The 22,337-nt window shown below is 49.2% G+C and overlaps 2 protein-coding genes across 2 annotated transcripts; one reads left to right on the top strand and one right to left on the bottom strand.

The window, feature by feature from the left end:
- Positions 1–179: 179 nt before the first annotated feature.
- RAB41 (RAB41, member RAS oncogene family) lies at positions 180–17,592 on the top strand. The gene is made up of 8 exons (XM_088173118.1): positions 180–392; positions 1,825–1,883; positions 3,515–3,568; positions 8,525–8,630; positions 10,179–10,290; positions 13,012–13,105; positions 14,742–14,808; positions 15,569–17,592. The coding sequence occupies exons 1-8, from the start codon at positions 314–316 to the stop codon at positions 15,631–15,633; spliced, it is 636 nt and encodes a 211-aa protein (XP_088029244.1). The 5' UTR covers positions 180–313; the 3' UTR covers positions 15,634–17,592.
- A 1,697-nt stretch (positions 17,593–19,289) lies between these two features.
- Positions 19,290–22,056, bottom strand: PDZD11 (PDZ domain containing 11). Its single transcript, XM_014887993.2, has 6 exons — positions 21,892–22,056; positions 21,689–21,772; positions 21,177–21,233; positions 20,839–20,937; positions 20,694–20,754; positions 19,290–20,038 (listed from the first exon to the last, which is right to left on the bottom strand). Exons 1-6 carry the CDS (start codon positions 21,976–21,978, stop codon positions 20,004–20,006), a joined length of 423 nt encoding a protein of 140 aa, XP_014743479.1. The 5' UTR covers positions 21,979–22,056; the 3' UTR covers positions 19,290–20,003.
- Between the last annotated feature and the right edge of the window lie 281 nt (positions 22,057–22,337).

The following is a 22,337-nucleotide window of genomic DNA, read 5'->3' as shown; positions in this document are numbered from 1 at the left end:
GCTCGGGCACATCCCGCTACAAGCCGCAGCATCCTCGCCCCGGAGGCCTCCCGGTCGCCGCGGCAACCGCCCGCCCCATCGCCATGGCAACCCCCTCCCGTCGCCATAGCAACCGCCCTCCCCGGCAGCACGGCCCCCGCCCTCGGCGTTGCCATGGCCGCGTCCCCTCCTCCGGTCGCCATGGCACCGCGCCTCCCCGCGGGGCGGGCCGGCGGTGACGCGGCGGAGGTGACGCGCGGGGCGGTGGTACCGGGGCGCTCGGCGCTGTCTCCTTGTCCCCATCACGGCTCCCGCTCGGCCCCCCCGCGCCGCCATGTCCGCGCCCGGCAGCGGCGGCGACTTCGGGAACCCGCTCAGGAAGTTCAAGCTCGTCTTCCTGGGCGAGCAGAGCGGTGAGAGCCGGGCCGGGCCCCGGGCGGAGCCGGGAGGGGCCGGTGGGGCGGGGGCAGCGCCCGGGGCCGTGCGGGGCCGAGGCCGCGCTGTGCCCGGGGTGGGGGACGCGGTTCGGGCCTGGCGGGGCCTGGGAGGGGCGGCCCGGCCTGAGGCCTCCGCGGGCGGGGCCCGGGGCTCCGTTCGCAGCCCTTCCATCAGCCAGGGCTCCATTCCCAGCCCTTCCCATCGGTCAGGGCTCCATTCCCAGCCCTTCCATCAGCCAGAGCTCCATTCCCAGCCTTTCCCATCGGCCGGGGCTCCGTTCCGCCCTCCCGGGCCCGCAGTGCGCCCGCAGCCCGTGCGGGGAGGCGGCCCCGGGGCTGCGGGGGCTCCCGACGGCTGCGCTGCCCCCCTGGCCGCGGGGGTTTTGTTTTGCTTTCAAATGGCCTCCCCTTTGTGCCCCTTCCCTGGGAATAGGTGGATGAGTTGTGTGTTTTCCTTGCGATCGTGGTGTTTTCTCGCTGGGAGTGTCCGAGGCCTGTTGGACAAGGCTTGGAGCATCCTGGACTATGGAAGGTGTCCCTGTCCATGGCAGGGGTGGGGACATCCCTGGACATCCCTGTTCCTGGATGAGCTTTAAGGTCCCTTCCAGCTCAAACCATCGTGGGGTTATTGCTCCTCACCTTCTCGAGCCTGGAAGTCTTGGAGGGATTTCCAGAAGTTTTCTAATTTCCCAGCCTTTCCAGTGCAGGATTGACATTGCTGCTGATAGACATTTGTGTTACCTGTTTTTATCCTTCTCCAATGTTCATAATTTCACAACCTTTTTAGGCAGTTTGTTCCTTTTTTCTCTTCTATCCACATCCTTTGAATTTTTCTCGTTTTCCTCCAGCTTCCTGAGCAAGAATTGGAGCTTTATCTTTGTTTTTCACTTCTTGTCAGTTCTGCACTTTGTTTCTTGATGATATTTAGAGAAGTAAATTTAAAACAATTTTGAAACAAACCACCAGAGTTTGCTCTGTATCTGAAATCTTGTTACAAAGGAAGGATGGGAGTGTGGAATGTTTCTTTTCCACATCCTGAGGCAGCAGAACAGCATCTGGGATATCACCTGCTTTGTTTTGATGTTTATGTCCCAGACATGGGGATTACATAAGGAGCAGAACACGGTAACAAAGCAGATTTATTGCTTGTCCAAAGCAAACAAGCAGTTCTTTGTTATCAGCACACCTGATTTGAGGGCCAGGTTATCTCCATGGTTAATCTCTCCATGCAGAGATTGATCTGCCTCTGTCATTTTGGGACTGAAATTTCCAGATGGCTATTTCCCAGAAAGGTGTAGCTGGAAAGGCCTGAGATGGCAGCTGCTGCCAGATCAGTGCCACTCCCAAAGCAGTGCTAATTTTTTTTTTTCCACTGCTACTTGAAAGTAATTTTTCTCTTCTCTTGTAGTTGGGAAGACCTCCCTGATCACCAGGTTTATGTATGACAGTTTTGACAATACTTACCAGGTATGTGGTAGTATTTATTTGCTTTTTAAATATATTTATATGAATAAATCTATGCCCTGCTGTTCAAATTGATGCCTGGGAGCCCATTTCTCCATGAGATGTCAGTTCAAGATCAGATAAGAGGTTAAAATGTGTCCTGAAATGGAGATGAAGCTTCATGATTAAATCAAAGCATCCAGTGTGATATCAGGAAATGCAGAAGGTTTAGATCCCCTTTGGATGTGGGATAGATCCTGTGAGAAGCCTTGAGGAAAATGGAGAGAACATTGTTTTATGGCAAGATGATGGTCAGGATTTCTGGTGATGGATATGGGAGCCTCAGGAAATGGAGAATGAATGAAATACCAACATCTTGTGACATTCTTGGTTTCTGTTATCTTTAGAGCTTCCATTTCAGTTAGAATAGTTGAGTCTGGAGTGTGTAGATGGATCTGCCAGAAGTCAGCTTGATATATTTTGTCTCTCAATTTTTTTATTACTATTTTTTGACTAAAGGACTAAAGATAGGAAAAGCCAGGGAAGTCTTGGCAGGCAAAGAGGGGGGTGGGGATGAAGAGGCTGCAGATGAAAAGCAAAAGATGTGTAAGAGGCCTGAAGGTTTGGGGAAGAATTAATTGCATCAAAGGCACTCAGAAGTATTTCATGGAAATATCAAATACCTGTAAAGCAGATGAGATTAGGGCTTTATCTTTTAATTCAGCCTGGAAGAGTTACTGGTTTAGATTGGCGTGGTTTGAAGTTGAGGACAAGTCACTCACTGTAACTGGATCCTCTTGTGCTTCCTGTGTTTTTTCTTCTCCTATGCTTCCTTTCTTTTCCTGACTCTTGTAAGATTCACTCATAGATTTATTTATTGTTTATTGTAGTTGTTACAAACCATGGCCCTGTTGGAAAATAGACCTCCCAGAAATAAATTCCCCCTCCCAAAACTGACTGTGTTGCTGTTTTCCAGTTATTCAGTGGTACCCATTCAGCTGTGTGTGTTAAGAGTGGGGATAATTTGCCTAAAACACTCAAATGTGTTACATCAGGAGCTCCCTCCTTTTTCCTGGGGTTCTGATGGGCTGGGACAGTTCCTTGATTGAAGTGCCTGGGAGTGCACCTATCTTAGTGCATTATTTTAAATGCCTTTGTGCTGGAATTGCTGTAGCAATGGGAATGGGAGTGGATGCAGACGTGCCTGGGAAATGAAACTGCTGAATGTCACTGGAAGGGAAGCACATTCTGAAGTGGAAAGGCCTGGATGAATGTGGCTTCTTAGCTTTCAGTTGCCCATAGTTTATAGATCTTGTTTGTTCTGCCTTTTGGATATTTCTAACAAGATGATTCTTACCAGACTGAACTGGGGCAGGCCAGAAGGAGCTGCCAGCTCAGATACAATCTGTGTGGAGATACAGGAATGTCTGAGGTTAAAATCCAGACTCAGAGGTTCTTGTGGAGCTGAAAAGTGTTGAAGAATGCTGTGAAATGCAGCTGATGCAGATCCCCAGATTGCTTTGTTTTTATCACCTCAATTGAAGGCAGATCACTTGACCAGCTTCATAACAGGTTTGAGAGCATTTCTGAGAGTTTGTGCAGAAAGGGGATGCTGGAAGGCAAGTCACAGCTCCTAATGCTTCTCCTCTTTGCAGGCAACCATTGGAATTGATTTCCTGTCCAAAACAATGTACCTGGAGGACCGCACGGTGAGTGGGGCAGGGGTGGGATGGCTGGGAGGGCTCTTCCCCCAGCAGCCTCTAGAGAACCAACCTTGGTTGAATCTCATCACTGGCACAAGATCTGATACCTCTATCAATCAAAACCTTCCATGGGAAATTTGGGCTGGATTATGGCCACAGCCCAGGGAATGTGCTGGTGTTGTGTGGACCTGCTTTAGGTGCAGTTAGCTCCCAGAATTTGCAGCTCTGCCTCTGGGATTTTCTGCCTCTAGGATGGAAAGGGCTGAGCAAATCTCAGGTACCACAGAATATTCTGAGCTGGAAAGGACCCACATGGCTCATCCAGTGCAGCTCCTGAAGCCAATAAAAAGCCAAGGATTTGGTGTTGCATGTCTTGAAGTCCTTCATGATTAGACCTCGTTCCTCCTCCTAGGAAGCTCCTGTGGTAACACAGCTCTGACCTACTGCAATAAAGCAATTTGGGATTTAGCCTGCATGAGATTCCTGTTTGCACAGAAACCTCTCACTCCCTTCTCTTGGATTTCCTCTCAGTATTTGTGGGTTTGCTCATGTTTTGCCAGTATTTGCCTTTTTCCCATTTTACTGCTGTGTGAGGAGTGTGACAGAGCTGTGGGGAGCAGGGAACACTCTTGTGTGGAGCTTTGGGGCTGCTGCTTCCAAAGAAATCTCTTTCCAGTGTGTGTGCTGAACTTCCTGAGAGTTTCTCTGCCATTTTACCCACAATTCCCTTTTAGAAAAGCCCTTCCTTAACCTTTGTTCAAGGCAAAGATCCTGGGAATGCTGCTTGACACCTGTGGATTGCTGTGTGCTGTTATAGTGGTGTGGGTTTCTCATGATTGTGTAAGCCAGGATGTCATTCACTTACTGCCCTGCTATCCAGAAAATCCCATTTTCCTCCCAGTGTTGGAATGCTGTGAGCTTTCCTGATTATGTAAGTGGTCCACAGAGCCCATAAAGCCTGTTCAAATAACAGAGGTGTGGAGTGTAGATAAGAAGAGGGACAAATACAAGCAAACAAGCTGGGAAAATTCAGATACTGGAATAGTTTCTCAGATGTGGTTAATGCTGGATTTTACAATAGGCTTTGATTTCTGGGCTGGAAATGAGGAATGCTGAGCCTCCAGCTGGGATGTGTGCTTTGGTGGATTTGATATGGCCTTACAGCAAATAATGTATCCTGAAATTGGAGCTGTGCTCCACCACTCAGCTCTAAACATGGCTTGGACAAGCCAGCAGAAAGGATCCTCATCCCTGGAAGTGTCCAAGGCTGACTTGGACAGGGCTTGGAGCAAGCTGGGATAGTGGAAGGTGTCCCTGCCATGAATGAGATGAGCTCTAAGATCCCTTACAACCCAAACCATTCTGGGATTCCATGAAACACGTGTGGAATTCTGTTCTTTAGAACCATCTCCCAGGAAGGGCAGCTGTGTGACATTGCCAGCATTTGGATGTGTGGCATTAGGCGAGCTGGAGCCACCAGCAGCCCCGTCCTCAGTGCTGGCTGTCAGCAGCCACATCCATGTGCCAGTTGCCCTCATTGCTGACAGACTGAGAGCTCTTCCTTCTCTGTGTGTCCTTATCTTCCCAGCCTTGGTGGATTGCAGTGCAGGACAGGCCAGCCTGGAGGGTGGTTGCTGTTGGGGGTTCCACTACCTCTGGTTTTCCAGTGGGATCATCCAGAGCAGGCTGAGGTGGTCCTTTGGAGCCCCCCATCTGGCCAGCTGCTTGTGTGGCTGTTCTGGCAGGGTCCCTGAGGCCTGGCTGTGCATTTCCCTTCTTAGCTGGAGCTGTGAGGAGGGATTTAGGGCTCCCCCAGTTTCTGGTGTGATATTCCTGGGTATGTGGAGGGAGGGATGTTCCCAGAGCTCGGGAAGTGTCGCTGCCTCTTTTCACATTTCTGTTCCATTTGAACTTTCCTTTTGTTGCTTTAGTTTTGCTTTGCAACTTATTTTTATTTATTTATTTTGATTTCACTTGAGTTTTGGTTTTGTTCTCCATTTTCCTGCTGTTCCCTTTCCCCTTCCCCTACACTTTTCCATTTCCCAGATCAGGCTGCAGCTGTGGGACCAGGAGAGGTTCCTCATTCCCAGCTCCATCCGTGACTCTGCTGTGGCTCTCATTGTCTTTGACATCACAAGTAGGTATCGAGCCCAGGGTCTGCAGGGGCCTTGCTTTTAACACTATCTTTACTCTGGAAGTGGTGGTGGTAGCCAAAAAGAGCTAAAATAGCCCATCAGCCACCTGTGGGTGTTGGCAGGGATTGGGAATTCCTGTGTCTGTGCTGGTTGTTGGTAGCCTTTGGAAAGCTTTACTGTTTTTCTGTTTTGTTTTTTTCATTCTTTTAACTTCAAAATGATTTTTCATTTCTGAGTAAGGAGAGAAATTATACAACTAACAGCTTCAGGTGCCAAAGCAAAGGAATGTTGTCAGAATAGGTAAAACAAGACAAGACCCTTTTTAACAGAAGCTGTGGAGTGACTTAGGAGGGACAAGACCCTTTTAAATAGAAGCTATGGAGTGACTTAGGAGGATTCAAGAGTCCCATCTTGGGAAAAGAGACCTGGAGACTCACAAGAGAGCTTTTGAAAGAGTAGAGATGCAACAACCACAGTTCCTGAAGAACAAACAAGCTTAGAGGGAAATTCTCTGTAACTCTTGACGTGAATGTTTTAATACAAGATAGGAAGTTATGAAGAGAATTATCTCGTTGTAACTCCTCGTTATTGATTCCACTTGATCTGGTGGGGGTTTTGTAAATCTGCAGTATCAGGATTTATATAAATGTCAGTAAACAGCAGAAGTGGAAAAGCTCTGGCCCAGCTTTATTCTGTTAACAGCAAGTTGAGAGTGAGTTTGTTTTACTCTTCTAGGCTGAAGTGCTTAACAGTTAATAGGCTGTGCTTTATTCTCACTATTCAGAGCAAATAATTTCCTGGTCTTTTTCCCAGTCCTGGAGCTGGAGAGAATTTTGGGGGAGTTCCTGGTTTGGTGCAAATGATGTCAAACTTTCCTTTGGAGAGCACAGAGATGAGCAGGTGGTGCCCTGTGCTGGGGACTCTCCTAGCTGAGGCAGCAGGGCAGGATGCACAGCTTGGCATCATTTTTCCCACTGTACAGGTACAGGATGCTGTTTATCCTGGCAGCTGGAAAAATTTTGCCAGTCCAGGCTGTTCTTAACAGCTCCCAGCCATGTCAGAAGAAATTAAGTGACAGTTGATCTCATCATTCTTTAGTAACAGGCTGATCTTTGAAGATAATTTCATTTTTTTCACTGTTCTTAGTAACTGAGAGGTTTAAAGTTTTTTTGTGTGTTGCAGAAGGGACTTGCACAGGGATTTGGGGGCACAATGAAATTGTTTAGTTACTGTTGATGTGCTGGATGTCCCAAATGCAGGTGGAGAGATCCATGAGAGGAGTCCATACTCAGCTCAGGCCCCTCCTGAAGGTTTTTCCTCAGGGAGGCTGGGCTCATTCCTGGTGTCCCACAGTGGTTATTTGTATTTTCCCTTCTGAAATGGGTGCACACAAACCTGGACTTGTAGAAATGCAGCAAACCTGGGTCACTTCAGGGGTGCCTGTGTGTTGTCTGCTCACTGGAGATATTTCCTCAAAGAGCATTACCCTGCGCATAATGCTGAAATGAAATTAATATTATAATTAATTTAAATTAATTAAACTAATTTAATTCATTAAACAAATGACCTGGGCCAGCTCTGTGGGTGTTTCCTCCAGTTGCATTTTGCCTATGAGTCTGAAGGTTTGGGGTGGTTCAATCCCCACCTGAGTGATGTTCGTAGTGAATATTCCAGTGTAACAGGGAGGGTGTGGAAGTTTGGGAAGTCCAGGAGCTGTTGGGATCAGTCTGAACTTCCAGCTCTGCTGTGACACTGCCCAGGTGCTGCCAGTTTGTCACCTTGAGTTTCCTGGGGTAGAGAAGAGCCCTGACTTCTGCTCTTGTAATCAAGTCTGCCTTCAAAATGAAGCCAGAGCTAATTGCTTTAACTGTAAGCCCTAATCCTCCTTAAGCCCCAGGGCATCAACTCAACATTCCCTGATGTAGATAAAATGTTTTGAATCTGACTGCAGGCCTGTACTTTATCAGTTTATCTTCTTCTTCTAAACAAGCAGTGATTGGTCCTGAGAAAGCTGCTTTTTCCTTGATGAGCTGCCTCATTAACCAGTGCTCTGCCTCCCTGCTGGGATAATTTGTGGCTATAAACTGGGAACCAGTGGATGCCTCCATAAAAATGTTGGGAATGAGGAGTAATCCTGTTTTCAGGCACTGTGGGGCTTTTATTTGGGGTGTTTGGGAAGTTTTTGAGCAGTGCTGGTTCAGCCAGGTAGGTTCTAGACCGTGAAGCTGTCATATATAATAATATATCATATATAAAAATAACAGTTTGTGTTTGGGGTCAAGCTCTACCTGGCCCCAGCATTTTTATGACTCCTGTGCTGCCCTGGAAGGGAGAACCCAATGTCCTCTGCACCACCTGAACCTTGCAGTGTGTAACATTTGCTTTCACTTCTGCTGGAATTGAAGTTCTCATTGCTTCAATACCACATGAAAATCCCCACTGCCATCACATGGGTGCTCCACGCTGGAGGCTGGATTCTGTGGTGTCTGTCCTGTGGGAATTGCCCCTAAAGCTTTGATCAGAGATGCTGCAGGCTGTGAGTCCTGTGGAGATCCCATCCATAATCCTGGGAGATCAGTGCTGTCCTGTTGGCTACCCCCAGTAATGAGGTGGGAGCCACATCCTAGAGATGTTTGGGAATAGCAGCACCTCCGGGCGAGCAAAGGAAGGAATTAAAGCAATTCACAAATATCCAGGAAACTGCTCTGCTGTTGGATCTGGGGTGAGCTGACAAGGTCACCTCGGGCGTGGAACCTTTTCCCTAAAGGGTTTTCCTGCTCTCTCTCCCCTCCCCTGTCCCCCTGGTGGGCCGGGCTGGCCCCAGCAGGTCCGGCTGCAGCTCTGGGACACGGCGGGGCAGGAGCGGTTCCGCAGCCTCATCCCCAGCTACATCCGCGACTCCACCATCGCCGTCGTGGTCTATGACATCACAAGTGAGTGCCAGCACTGGGGCTGCAAGAGCCTGTAAATTAAATGGGGGATGTGGGACTCCAGACTGAAAATTTAACAGAAAAGTTTTACAGTTATACAGAAGGTTCTGTAGGAATGAAAGCAAGTTTTGATATGTAAAAGATGATTTTAGGGCCAGTTGTTGCTGAAACAGCTGAAAGAACAAAGGTTTAGTCGAGTTGGAAGGAGTTTTGTGACTAAAGTCCAAAGACTAAGTGGCCTTCAAACAAAATGATAAGTCTTCTTCAAATAAGGCATGTTTTCTACCGTGCAAAAAAAGCATAGGCAGACAGAAAGAAGTTTTTTACTAAAGCTGGAAGAAATTTCCACTGCAAAACAAGTCCCAAAGTTTAACATGTAACTGCTAACTCAGATGATTGGCTAGTCACTAACATAATATGGTAATTTTAGCAATTTTGATAGGTTGTATGTAAATGTAAAAGGTATTGTGTATGATGTTGATTGGTTTTTATGTAATAAGATGCACAGCAGAGAAAGAGATAAAATACTTTGTAACCTGAATAGAACTGGGCTTCAGGACACAGCTCTAGGCTCACCCACGACCCCCAAGTGCTGGAACCTTGTCTGTGCAATAAACAGCATTTTAAGAGCCATCTGAAGTCTCCATCTCTCTGTCAGGCTCTTACAAGACTGGCTCTTTAAAATGCTGTTTATTTTTATTAAATTGCTGTTATCCAGATGATACAGCAATTCACAGGTCGTGGGTGACAAGAGCCCAGCCCACAGCTTGTCAGCCTCGGCTGTAGGCTCGTCTGAAGCCGACTCTAGTTCTGGTTGCAATGCATTAGATACTTTTCATATATAATAACCAATCAATACTTTTACCTATAGCCTATCATAGCTACTTACAATACCATATTCATGTTACTATTCTCCAGTCACAAAAGGTTATTATGTTACAGTTTAAGCTAGAGGTTGTTTTTCAGTTTTCTTGCAGTGAAAAATTCTGAGATCTTTTCTTTACTTGCAACGTTGGCTTTCTTGTTTGCCTGTGAAAATCTTTTTGCTGGTAAAAACATCTTTTGTTTGAGGTGGATTTATCCTTTGCTCTGAGCTATAAAAACCCCTTCCAACTCACATGCTAACACAGCCTTTTCCTTCTAGTTATCCAGTAAAACTGGCTCAGCAGTTCTTTTCTTCTATATCAAAACTTGCTTTCATTTCTATTCCTTCTTTAGATTCTACATTCAAAGTTATTTCTGTTATACATACATATCTGTGAGACTTTCTTATCAAATCCCTATCCATCCAAAAACAGAGGAGTGGTGTTCTGCTGTGTCCTTGTTGGAAACACCCCACACGAACAGAACTGAGAAGTTACAACCACAAATTCTGCAAAAAACATCATTAAAATCAGAAATGTTTCCTCCCCTTCCTTGTTTTTCCATCTGGGCAGGAAATCATTGATGAGTGGTGGGGAGGTTTGGAGAAGCCCCTGAGTACAAGTGAAGCATTTTCTCTGTCATAAAGGTGTTTTATGCTCAGCTTTGCTATTCCATTCTTCCCTGCAGACTTGAATTCTTTCCAGCAAACCTCCAAGTGGATCGATGACGTCAGGACAGAGCGAGGCAGTGATGTCATCATCATGTTGGTGGGGAACAAAACCGACCTGGCAGACAAGAGGTAAAAGGGGAAACTGGGCCCTGCTGCCCTGCCCAGAGCCACCAAGGCCAGTCTGGGCTTAAACCAAGGCTTGGTTTAAACACAACATCCTTTACTTGTCAGGAAATCCTCATTTCTGGTTTCAGCAAAAGTTGTTCCCTTTGCTGTCCAACAAATAATTTAAAACAAACCCATGTAAAAAATTGCTTTAGTGGCTCTGCACCATTTTCTCAGTGGGGTATTTTGTCTGATTTTCCTTTTCACACTGAGGTAAAGGCTAAAAGCTGCCTGTAAAAGCAAGGAAATCAGATGATTTTCACTATTCTCCACTCATTTCCCTCACTCTCTCTGCACGTGCAGCTGGAAGTTCGTGACAGTTTCTCCTCGTTCAGATGCAGCACAAACTTCTTTAGGATTGATCTAAAAACATGAATTTTCCCAAGCTTGTGGATGTGTGAAAGGAAACCAAATCAGCAAACCCCAAATTTCTGCCAAAGAGAGACCAAGAAATTTAATTAGACTCCTTAAATGACATAGGCTTATGTTTTGGGAGGTGCCCTAAAGCATTTTGCCTTAAAGCTCTTAATTCTACAGCACATCAACCAAAATAACCAATGTGGTGGGTTCTTAGAAGAGCACAACCTTTACTTTGTGTTCCTGTTTCAAATCCTTCTCTGGACTGTTGATTTAACAATAATTTTGTTGAATATTTTCAGAGATTTTTGTTCCTTAGGAAGGTATCAGGTGCAGTGTAGATAAGGGAAGGTTTTTATTTTTATGGTGGTGCCAGAATCAGTTGGCAAAAGGAAGATGGAGTGAGCCAGGCAGTTCCAACCCTTCCAACTGAAACATCCTCACACACCTCAGAAATGTGGGTTTTGGGTATCAGGGGATGTGTGAGGACTTGAAACCACAGGGGGATTTTGATGTGATGCACAGAAAATCACCTCAGGAAGGTAGAACTGGGAACCACCTGGATCTCACAGCAAAATAAAGCCTTAAAATATCAAATCCTTGTCCTTTGGCTGTTAACAATATTTTTCTGATCAAATGAGAACAATTTACAGGTAAAATTAATGTTTTCTCAGCAAAATCTGGGCTTTTATTTGAATATTATTGTTCACCCTGTTTCTTGGGATGATGGGCAGAGTGATCTGAGTGTTCCTTTGTGGGGCATTCCCACATTTTAAATTCTTACTCCTGCTTTACTCACTCCTGCAGTTGAACATTTCTTCAGGACGTGTTGTGATGTGACTTTCTCCTGTTATTCTGATGGTTTTGTGTCCCAACCTCCCCAATATCCCTGGCTGTTTGCCCTGCAGGATTTTAATTTTCATGGCCAGCAGGAAAAGCAGGGAAAATTCCACTTTGCCATTTCACTGGAAAACATTTTGAAGTGTCCTATGCTTTGGACTTTGGAAAAATTCCTAAAACTTGGTGCTCAGAGCTTCAGGAATACAACAAAAACATGTACAGTTCATTTTGCTTAAGAATTCCATGTGTGATGAGCTCATGGTTCTGTCCCTGAAATCGTTCACAAAAGCAAAATCCAAGATGTTGTCCCTGAGCCAGCTCTGGATTTTGACCACTGAGCCTCTCCCATGCCTTCCTGTGAGCTGGGAATAACTGCAGCTCCCTGACTGAATAACCTGGCATTTCTAATTCCTCTCAAAATCCAGTTTTCATGTGAAACTAGAAAGCCCAATGGGATCATTTCAGCCTTGGAGTATTTCCTAATGGTGCACAACAGCTGGAAGAATTAAAAATGCCAGAAAATTGTTTGAAGCAGCTACAGCTGAAGTTCATGCAGCACTGGAAATTCTTATTTTTGGGAGCAGAATGTGACAGTAGTCCTGGTGTGGGCTGGGATTTGGAATGATGGGGAAGGGAATATCCAGATGTCAGTAACAGGAGCTGCCTTGCTCTTCTTTTCAAAGGAAGTTGGATTTGTGTGAGGTTGAAATTCTGGGCCTGTAAGGCTGGACAAAGCCACCTTTGGTGCCACAAAGGTCATATTTTTTGAGGCAGAATGCAGGGAAACCATTCATCCTCTGATAAAAACCAGGGATGAAACAAGTTCTGAGGCCAAAAAGCTGCACTAAAAATAGCCCTGTTCCTGTTCAGTGCAGCCTGGCAAGTTTTTCATTCCACTCAATGTTGCTTCAGTTGGTGGCTGGGGTTTTTTTTGTTGTTTTTTTTTTCTCCCTGCAGTTTTCTTTCTCTCATTTTTGGACTCTTTTGATTTGGTTTGGATTTTCTGCTCTGTGATTTGTTCTCATTACTGGAGACAGGTTTCTGTAGAGGAGGGTGAGGGAAAAGCCCAAGAGCTGAATGTGCTGGGTGTTGGTAGCAGTGCTAAAACAGGATTTAATGGGACACAGGGTGGTGCTCAGAGGGGCAATTCCAGGTGCTTGTCCCCAAGCTGTTGCACTGTGGAGCCTTTCTGGAGTCTTTGTGTCACCTCACATCATTCCCCCTGTGAGATTTGGGAAACTCCCTGTCTCAGTGTAGGGATTTTTCCTTCCTTGGAATGCTGTGGATGAGGCTGAGATGTTCTGCACATCTTCCACAACTCCAGGTGTTCCCTGGGGAGCTTCCTGAGGTGGTTTCACTCCAAACTGAAAGACTTGGGGGTGGTGAAGCCTCAAAGGGTCCTCCTCTTGAAGGAGGAGCAGCAACTCAGTCCCAGCCATCTCTAACTCTCCCTTCTGTCCCTTGTGTCTCTTTTCCACCTTTGTGCAGGCAAATCACCACAGAGGAAGGGGAACAGAGAGCCAAAGAGCTGAATGTGATGTTCATTGAGACCAGTGCAAAGACTGGCTACAATGTCAAACAGGTACATGCAGGTTGTGTTGTCAGTCAGGAATCTGTGCCTGCTCCCTGCTCTGGGGCTGCTCCAGGGTGGCTTTGTGATCCTGCAGGAATTTCCTCATGTTTAATGCCAGCCCCTGAGATGTTTCTTGGTTTATGTAGTGCAAGCTCCTGTCCTGTCGAATCAATGATTCCCTGTCAAAACTAAACCTGGAAACAAAGGAGGACTCCCTCCAGAATGTGCTGAGGGGTGGGAAAGGAGAAAAATTGTTTTGTGCAGCCAGTCAGCTGGAATTTGGTCTGGTTTGGTTCACAGTCAATGCACTGTTTGCTGAAATCACTGCTGACACAGTGGGGAGAATTGTTTCTGCTGATGCACTGGACTAGAAGCTCTTCCTTGTGTCTGCCAGCCAGAGAATCTTGAAGTATTTTAGGGGTATTGAAGTTGGAAGAGATCTTTGGAAATCACCCCTTCCAACGTTCCTGCTCAGAGCAGGCTGCCCAGAGCTGACTCCAGCTGAGTTTGGAATATCAAAGGATAGAGACTGTCCAGGTGGCAGTGTTGAATCAACCAAATAGCAAAATAACCTTTAAATTTTTGTTCTAAGCTGAATTTCTCAGATTTCTGCTTGTGCCCTTTGCTCTTGCTTGTGATTCCCCTCTCCACTGATTCAGGGATTGTTCTGGATATGACAGAGCTTGGAATAAACTCTGGAGGAAACTGGGAAACATCCTCAGGAGTTTTCTGCACACCAGCACCTTGGTACAACCTCCCAGTGGGATTAGGAGACTTTGGGCTTTGTGTTTGTGTCTGTTTTGGATTGAACCCAGACAAGAAGACTAGTGTTGCCTTCTTTGCCCATATTCATGGGGAGAGCTGGGATTTGAAGGCTGCAAACCCAGCAGCTCACTGGGACCTTGGTTTTGCAAGGAGCACCCTTTGGAGGGATGGCTGAGGAGCTGCTGTGGGGGAATCAGCTGCAGCAGGGATTGCTCTGGTGTTTGATGCAGCAGAGTTCAGCAGCCTGGCAGTGTCTGCACTGTGTGAGGGCAGCAGGGTCAGCTCCAGACATTGACTGAGGAATGATGCAAACCCATTTTCTGGATTTTCTCGGGTTTTCATAGCCCTTCTCAGCTCCAGCACATCCTTCCAGTGGAACTGCAGCTCCCTGGAAGCAGCAGTTCTGCTGAGGAGTGGCTGTTTGGCAGCAGGACTGATCTGAAGGGCTGGGCTCTAAAAGCTCAGTTATTCCACATAGGAATATTCAGTGCCAGCTGAGTGATCAGAAATCCCCAAATGTGCACCCTGTGTGCACAAGCAGAGGCTGGATGTGGTAAGTGATGTTTAGTGAGTGCAGGAGGGAGTTCTATGAGTCCCTGGAAGAATGTTGCCAATCAATTCCATGTCCTCTTCGAGCAGGAACAGGTAAAATAAAACTGATTTTTTGTAGGCATTGAATAAGTCCTTTAATATAAGTTCTTTAAAACCTGTTAAATTTCCTACATAAAATTCTCATGGCATTTTTGCTCACTGCTGTGCTGCTAAAGTACCCACTTAACGAGCTTGTACAGCTCACACTCAGAGTCCTGCTGTAAATCAATGTTTGCAACAAGAACTTTTTTTCTGACAAACTTTGAGCTTCTCTCTTGCTGCTTTCCAGCTTTTCCGCCGTGTGGCTGCTGCCTTACCTGGGATGGACAGCACACCAGAGAAGAGCAAAGAAGACAGTATCCTTGTTTTCCCATGGAATTGGGCAGTTATGTGGTGTTAAACTGGGCTTACTCACTTTCTTTGGCACATTTACAGCTTTACTGGGGTTTTGAAGGGATGTAGCTGTTGGAGTGTGAGCAGAGGGATGGGGCAGCTCTGCCATGAGGAAAGTTTGGGAGAATTGGGATTGTTCAAGCTGGAAAAGAGAAGCTTTGGGGTGACCTAAGTTGGGCCTTCAAAAAGAAGAAGCCAAAAAGAAAAATGGCTTGGAGTGACAGGGCAAGGGGGAATGGCTTCCCACTGCCAGAGGGCAGGGTTAGGTGGGATATTGGGAAGGAATTCTGCCCTCTGAGGGTGGTGAGGCCCTGGCACAGGGTGCCCAGAGAAGCTGTGGCTGCTCCTGGATCCCTGGAAGTGTCCAAGGCCAGGTTGGATGGGGCTTGGAGCACCTTGGGAGAGTGGGTGGTGTCCCTGCCCATGGCAGGGGGTGGCACTGAGTGATCTTTAATGTCCCCTCCAACCCAAGCCATCCTGGGATTGTATGACCCCATTTGTGGGCCAGATACAAATGTACACAGCTAATGTCCAGCACAAGTTTTGCTTCTCCATTTGAACTGAGGCTGGAATTTCCACAGCTTTAAAACTCTTTCTGTCAATCCTCTGCAAGATGTCACCATGTCCGTGGCTTTGCAGTTCCCCAGTGCAGGCAGGCCCTGGAGAGACACCAACCAACCCTTCCAGATCCTGTTCTAGGTGATTCCTTGACTGTCCCTGCAGTGATTGACATCAAACTAGAGAAGCCCCCCGAGCAGCCAGTCACGGAGAGTGGGTGCTCCTGCTAACAGCCCCTGCCAGCAGCACCTCCCTGGCCGGGCTCCTGGAGAACATCCTGCTCATTGCCACCCCTCTGGGGCTGGAAAACCATTCCTCAAGAGAGAATCCCTGTGTACTGGTGGGGAGCAGCCCCGGCCGCCCCTCTCACTGCATGGTTTGAGCCCTGAGTGCAGAATGAGTGTCCTGTCTTTTGAGTTTATTTTTTTATGTTGTTGCACTTTGGCACCACGGTGCCCTTCACACTCTCTCTCTCTTTCTCTCTCTCTCTTCCTCCCTTTCTCCCCCTGTTCCCACCTGGAGCCTCCCTGCTCAGATGTATCTTGTGAATGCCATGGAAAAGCTGCCGAGTTAGGGAAGACAAAAATGAAGCTTTGGAGGGTGGGTTTTCCACCTTCCCTCCTGCCTTGCATCCTCCCCCTGCCTTCTCCAGCCTCCTGTCCTGTATCCCCACTTCCTCTGGTAAAAGGCTGCTCCTTAAACTTCAACCAGTCACTTGGACTTGCCTTTTTGGACTCTGCAGGTTCCCTGTTCCCAGGCTTTGCTTCCCACAGGGCACACACCCCATGAGCTCCCTGGTTTCTCCTTTCTGTGGATGATCCTGGCTAACTCTTGCTCTCAACTTCCCAGTTTTGCCCCTTGAGTCACACAGGGCCCTGCAAAGCCCCAGACTCTGAGAGCTTTGGCCTTGTTGCTCCCATTTGTGTGGCAGGGACATCCCAGAGCCTGCTCCCCACGGCTGGAATCTCTTCCCATCCAGAGGATGTTGGTGAGTGTTGGCTGCAGACGTGGGGGAGGAGGAGGGGACAGAGGCTTTGCAGCCCCAGGCTGGGTGGGGAGAGATCCTCAGGGATTCTGGAAGTAAACAGTGACCTGGAATCCATCACTGCAGGGGCAATACCTGCCCTGGGAGTCATGGATGCTCCTCAGGCTCCTTCCCTGATCTCCATTCTCCTGTTCCTCATCACGGGAGCTGCTTCATGTGGAGCAGGAGAGCCACAGCAGAGGGAAGGGCAACATTCCACTCTCATTGCCGGGTTGCTGCTTGATGGAATCATTCCCATTGCCTCTGCCCTTGGAGCAGAGCTCTGGGGTGGGACCAGCAGCTATTTCACTCCTGGGGGAGTTTTTACCTTTGCCAAAGCTGAGGGGAGCAGTGGCAGTGAGTTCTGTCACAGGGGGTGGAGGATTAGAGGACTGGATGCTGCTGAAGGGAATTCTGGTGTCACTCTCCAACCTTGGAGGTTGGGAACTGCCTCCTTTCCCCCAGCCTCTGGTTTGGAATTAATTCGTAGAGCTTTTCAGAGATTTCCTGGGGGTTTGGATCCACAAAAAGTTGGTTTGTCAGTTGGCAGAGAGGAGAATTGCACTGTCCTTTCCCCACCTGGCCTGTGTGACACGGAGGATGCTGTGGTAGGACAGTGACCACGGTGGGGGTGGTCAGTGACACTCCCTCCCCTCCCCTGGCAGGGTGTCCCTCACTCCCTGACACCTGAGGAGGGGAAGGGACAGCCCTGGGCTGGCAGCACGTCACCAAGGTCCCCAGAGTCCCTTCCCCTTGGGGCAAGCTGGCTGCAGGAGGAAGCTGGGATGTGAGTCCCCATTGATTCCCTGCCCCTCGGGAAGCTGCTCCCATTCCCTGTACATAGCCCATAGTGGGAATTGCTGGTGTCAGTGTCCGTGTCTGTAGAACAGGTGTTGCTGTCCCTCCTCACAGGCAGCTCTGCTGTCCCTTCGTGTTGTTCGAGTCACGGACCGGGGCGGGAGGGGGGTGACCCCAATTAAGGGGTGGGGGGTAATTAGTGGAATCCCATAGTTCCCTTCCCACTGTTTTTCTGGATGTGTTCCTGCCGTGTGTCCGGCCCTGCTGTCTTGTAGCTGTAGCGAGTAAGTGTGACTGTAACTCTGAGTAAGGACTGTGTGACACAGCCACAGTGTATCACTAAATAAATAAAGTTATTTCACCAACACTGAGCTCTCCTGCTGCCACACCGGGCTGGGGCCTACAAGGGGTTTGCTCCGAGGTGTGACATTCCTGTCCTGAGTAGGGATGGAGGAGGAGGAGTGGAAGAAGGATGGAGGAGTATGAGAAGGGATGGAGGCGAAAGGAAGGACAGAGGAGGAGGAAGACGAGGAGGAATGGAGGAAGAGGAGGAGGAAGAATGGAGAAGGAGGCATGAAGGAGATAGAGGAGGAAGGACAGGAGGGAGGAAGAATGGAGCAGAAGGAGGGACAGAGGACGAGAAAGGAGGGGGAAGGACTGAGGAGGAGGAGGAGAAGAAAGGACTTTGCTGACATTGTTGCAAAATGGAAATTGTAACAATTTTCTCAGGAAGGCTCTTTGACGTTTGATATTTGTTACTTTCAAGTTTAATCAGCAAAAAAAGGATACTTAATCCAAGAAACTGAGCAGCCAACAAGCTGGAAGTGATGTCCAGGCGTTGGAAGGACAAGTGACTTGTGGGTGGAATTGTCTCATTGAGGGTTAGGGCTGGGTCAATGATCTCAGCCCCGGGGGAGGTTACCAAGCTTGGGAGGAAGGATCCCTATTTTGGGATAACAACAAAACATGGATCCAAACATGACTCAATGGAGCCAGGAGCTCCTGGAGCCCTCAGTTGAGCCCTGCCCTGCAACACACCTGGGACTGATCCTACTGCTCCAGAAGGACCTGCAGGACTTGTGCCAGCACTGAGCCCCTGGCAGTGCTCCCTTCATCCCTGCAAGTGTCCAAGGCCAGGTTGGACAGAGCTTGGAGCAACCTGGGATAGTGGAGAGATGTCCTTGCCCATGGCTGGGCTTGGCACTGGATGATTTTTAAGGTTCTCTCCAACCCAAACTATTCCATGATTTTATCTATTTGTGCCTCAGCTCAGTTTTGTCAGTCACTAAAAAAATCTAATGTTGCTGGAGCTGTTGTTTTCACACCAGGAATGTGTGAAATCCTCCTTCATTCTGGAGGATGAAATGGACCCTGGTGGCCTTAATGCTTTGCTAATTAACATACCCAAGACATTAATGTGCCTCGGGAAAGAATCCACTCTTTCCTGTCAGCCAGGTCAGCAGGAAAATACCTGAGTCATTCCCTGGGAAGAACTGCCCGGGGCAGGACAGACCTTCCTGGAGCTGCTGCCAGGGAATGCTCTGAAGGAGGAGGGACAAAATCAACGCTGACATTGTATCTGCAACTCCCTGTGGAGAGAGCTTCTCTTTCCCTATGGAACATGGAGATTCTAGAAAACCAGTGTGAGACCAGAAAGGAGATACAAGAGGTCTCCTTCCCCTTCCAGGGCTTCCAGGATGTTCATTCCCCTGGTGGAAAGGCTCATTTTTAATTCTGAGTGAAAAATCACTTTTCCAGTCTTTTCCTCACTCCCAGCCTGGCTCAGTGTCCTGCTCTGCTGCTGGAGTTGTGCTGGTGCCACCACAGCCAAAATCCTGCCTTGTTCCTTCCTGGCAGTGCTGGAACACACTCCAGGTTAATCAGGGGCTGATTTCCAGCGAGCCAGTGGAAAAAGCACCAGACACAGCTGCAGATCCCAAATTTTCTCCTGCAGGCTGCAAGGGTGACAGGAGCTGAGCCTTGTCCCAGCATTTCCTTTGAATGGTGCTCATGGTGGGTACATCCCAACCTCCACACAGACTTCCTGAGTGGGAATAAGGTGAATTCAGGCTGCTGTACTTGATTTATTGATTGTTTTTACAGAAAAAGTGGAAAACACCACAAGGAAGAGAAGGCCAGAGCCAGGGCTGTCCTGAAGTCATTACAACGTGATCCCACCAGGCATTTGCCCCTGAATTTGCTGACAATTAATATGTTTCCTTGGTAATTAATGTTTCCAAACAACCCAGCCTTATATTGTGGGGGTTTTATCAGCAAAGTGGCACAAACAGCCAGAGCTGTGCACAAACTGGGGCTGGATTTTACTCCTGGAGTTCCCAGCAAACCCAGCAATGCAGAGCAGAGGTGGGATACAGGAGAAGGAAAGAATTCCATGGCACAAGAGAGTGGAACAGGTGAATTTCCTGGAGGACAATGCCTGTGCTCTGCTCAGGAATGCTCAACAACCAGGATCCAGGATCAAGGGATCCAGAACCAGCCCAGAACTCACTTAATTTAAGTTTTGCTAAAATCTTGATGCTGCTGGAGCAGCTGCCCCCCAGGACTTCACACCAGCTTTTCCCAACACCCATTCCCAAGGAGCACAGCCTCAATCCCCATCCATCTTCCAGCCAAATGAGCCCCTTGGCATCTCTCCACTTGGGAAAGAGCTGATCCTGTGCAGGACAGTGGTGCCTCCAGTGAAAGCTGAAACGTGAGGAGTCATCTCAGACGTTGGGAAAGAGGAGTGGAGAGGTTTTGGCAGGATGAAGCTCCCTGTTAGTGAACTGTCCGTTCCTTCTGCCGCTGGTAATCTGGGAGGGAGGGACAAGGAGAAGATGGCCAGGGGAAATTACCCAAAATGTTCGGGAAAACACACATTCCCAAGTGGAGGCAGTGTTTGAGACCCCCCTGGCTTTAAAAGTGCACCTCCACCAGTAATTTCAAGTGGTTTTAGGGCACTTAGAACAAAATGTTTTGTTTGAAATTATTTGATGGAAACCCCCTCTTCCCCGTTTTTTTTTGTTTTTTTTTTTGTCTTCTTAATGGCCACTTTCCATTTTATGAAGAATTCTTGTTTGCCTTGACTTCTCCCTTTTTTTTATCCCTTAAATCTTGGAACTATATGACTGCAGAAGCAGAAACTGGGAGTTAATCCAGTCCTTCCCTTCACTCACAATTCAAATATCCTTAGTGAGGGATATTCACCATTGGCACTTGTGCCAGAGCTCCTTCCTACGTTATTCAAGGATAATTAGCTTAAATTTATGAGCTCTAAATTAACTTTTCCAACCATCCCACCTTCCTGCTCTCCAAGTTTTCCTATATGGGCAGATGAAGCCAGGCCTCATTATCCTGATGTGGTGCCAAATCAGCAGTCAGTGACCTTGAGCTGTTAAACTGGGCTGGAATGGGCAGGGATTTATGGATGTTTGCTTCCCAAGGAGCATTCCAGGACTGGGCACTCACTGTAGGGGAAGTACCGGACACGCATCGTGATCTCCCGCGCCGTCTTCAGGATCTCCACGGCCTGGAAAACAAGGAAAGAGAATCCATGGCTTCTGTGCTGGGCTGAGAGGCTGGAAGGAGGTGGATTCCCCATCCCAGCACTCACCTTGCTGTGCTCAATGTCCTGGAAATCCACATCGTTCACTGAGAGCACCTGATCCCCCTCCTGCAGCCCGGCCCTGTGAGCATCCGAGTCGGGAATCACCTGGGAAGGGAGAGCAGGGATGGCAGCCCTGGATCTGCCACAGCTCCCCTCCCACACTGCCCCGAGGAGCAATTCCAGGGGCTGGGAAGAGATCAGGGAGTGGTGCAGGATGTTCTGAGGATGTTGTGAGCCCCGAGCTCGGGGGCTGTGAGGCAGCAGAGCCTCCCTGCACACCCGCCCGGCTCAGCTGCTCCCACCGGCACAGGCAGGATCCGGGAATGGCACAAGGACGGACACACCTTGGAGATGAAGATTCCCAGCTGCGAGGCTTTTCCTCCCCGGATATTGAAGCCCAGCTGTGGAAAAAGCCAGCAGGGAAATGCAGTCACCAGGATCCTTCCCTTAGTCCAGTTCATTTTCATTCCCCAGGACTCTTCTCCCTGCCCAGGGCCCTTCCAATTCCCCAAGAGCCGCTTCCCTGCTCTGTCTCCCGGCTGGATCCAAGGCGTGGGTGTGGTGCTCGGCCAGGCAGAGGCACCAGCCCCTCTCCCCTAATTCCTGCCACCAGGAATACCCGAGGGGCCCGCTCTCCCACCCTACAGCATCTCCACATCCCAAAACATCACACCGGGAACAACCCCTCCCCTTTCCCACCGCCCTGGAATCTCCCACGCCTGTCACAGCAGTTCCCTGTGCCAGGACGCTGCCAGTCGGGAATATCGCAATCCCAGCGCCTTTTTATTGCCAGGAAACGCGGCCGGGAACGCGACACCGCGCCCAGACAACACCGCGCCGACGCCGCCCGCCTCACCTGCGCCCCGGGCGGCTTCTTGAGGACGATGGTGCGGGGCAGGAACTGCGTGAGCTCGTTGTTGTAGTCGGGGTGATACAAGCGCTGCGGGGGACGCGCGGCGGCTCAGCCGGGGCCGGGCCGGGCTCCCCTACCCGGCGGGCCCCCGCGGCCGCCGCTGCCACCCCCGGGCCGTCCCCCCGCTCCCCCCGTGCCGGGCTGACCTCGTGCGGCGGGACCCAGGCGGGCGGGCTCTCGTAGGGCGGCAGGAAAACCACCGGGAAGTCATCGTAGGGCACCCGGCCCTCCATGCTGCCGCTCCGCCACCGCCGGGACGCGCCCCGGGAGCGACGCACCGGGCCGCGATTGGCTGCGACCAGACCTTCGCCCCGCCTCCCGCATGACGCACCCGCACGCCATTGGTTCTGCCCCGCCCTTCGCCCCGCCCCCGCGCTATCCCACCCCCACACGCTGTTGATCCCGCCCCATCTGACGTTCCGCTATGTGATTGGCTGTAGTCCCGCCCCTCGATGACGTTCCGCTTCACGATTGGCCGAGGCTCCTCCCCTCCTGCCTCACCGCTCGGTGATTGGCCGTGCCGGCGCGCGGCCCGGTTTGAACCGCGGCCGTTGCGGCGCCGCCATTGGAACGGGTAGCGGCGGTTCCAGGT

The sequence above is a fragment of the Sturnus vulgaris genome, chromosome 14 (genome assembly GCF_052056855.1).
Source record: "Sturnus vulgaris isolate bStuVul1 chromosome 14, bStuVul1.hap1, whole genome shotgun sequence".
In the NCBI taxonomy this organism is placed as follows: Eukaryota; Metazoa; Chordata; class Aves; order Passeriformes; family Sturnidae; genus Sturnus; species Sturnus vulgaris.
This window is presented reverse-complemented; position numbering and strand designations above follow the sequence as displayed.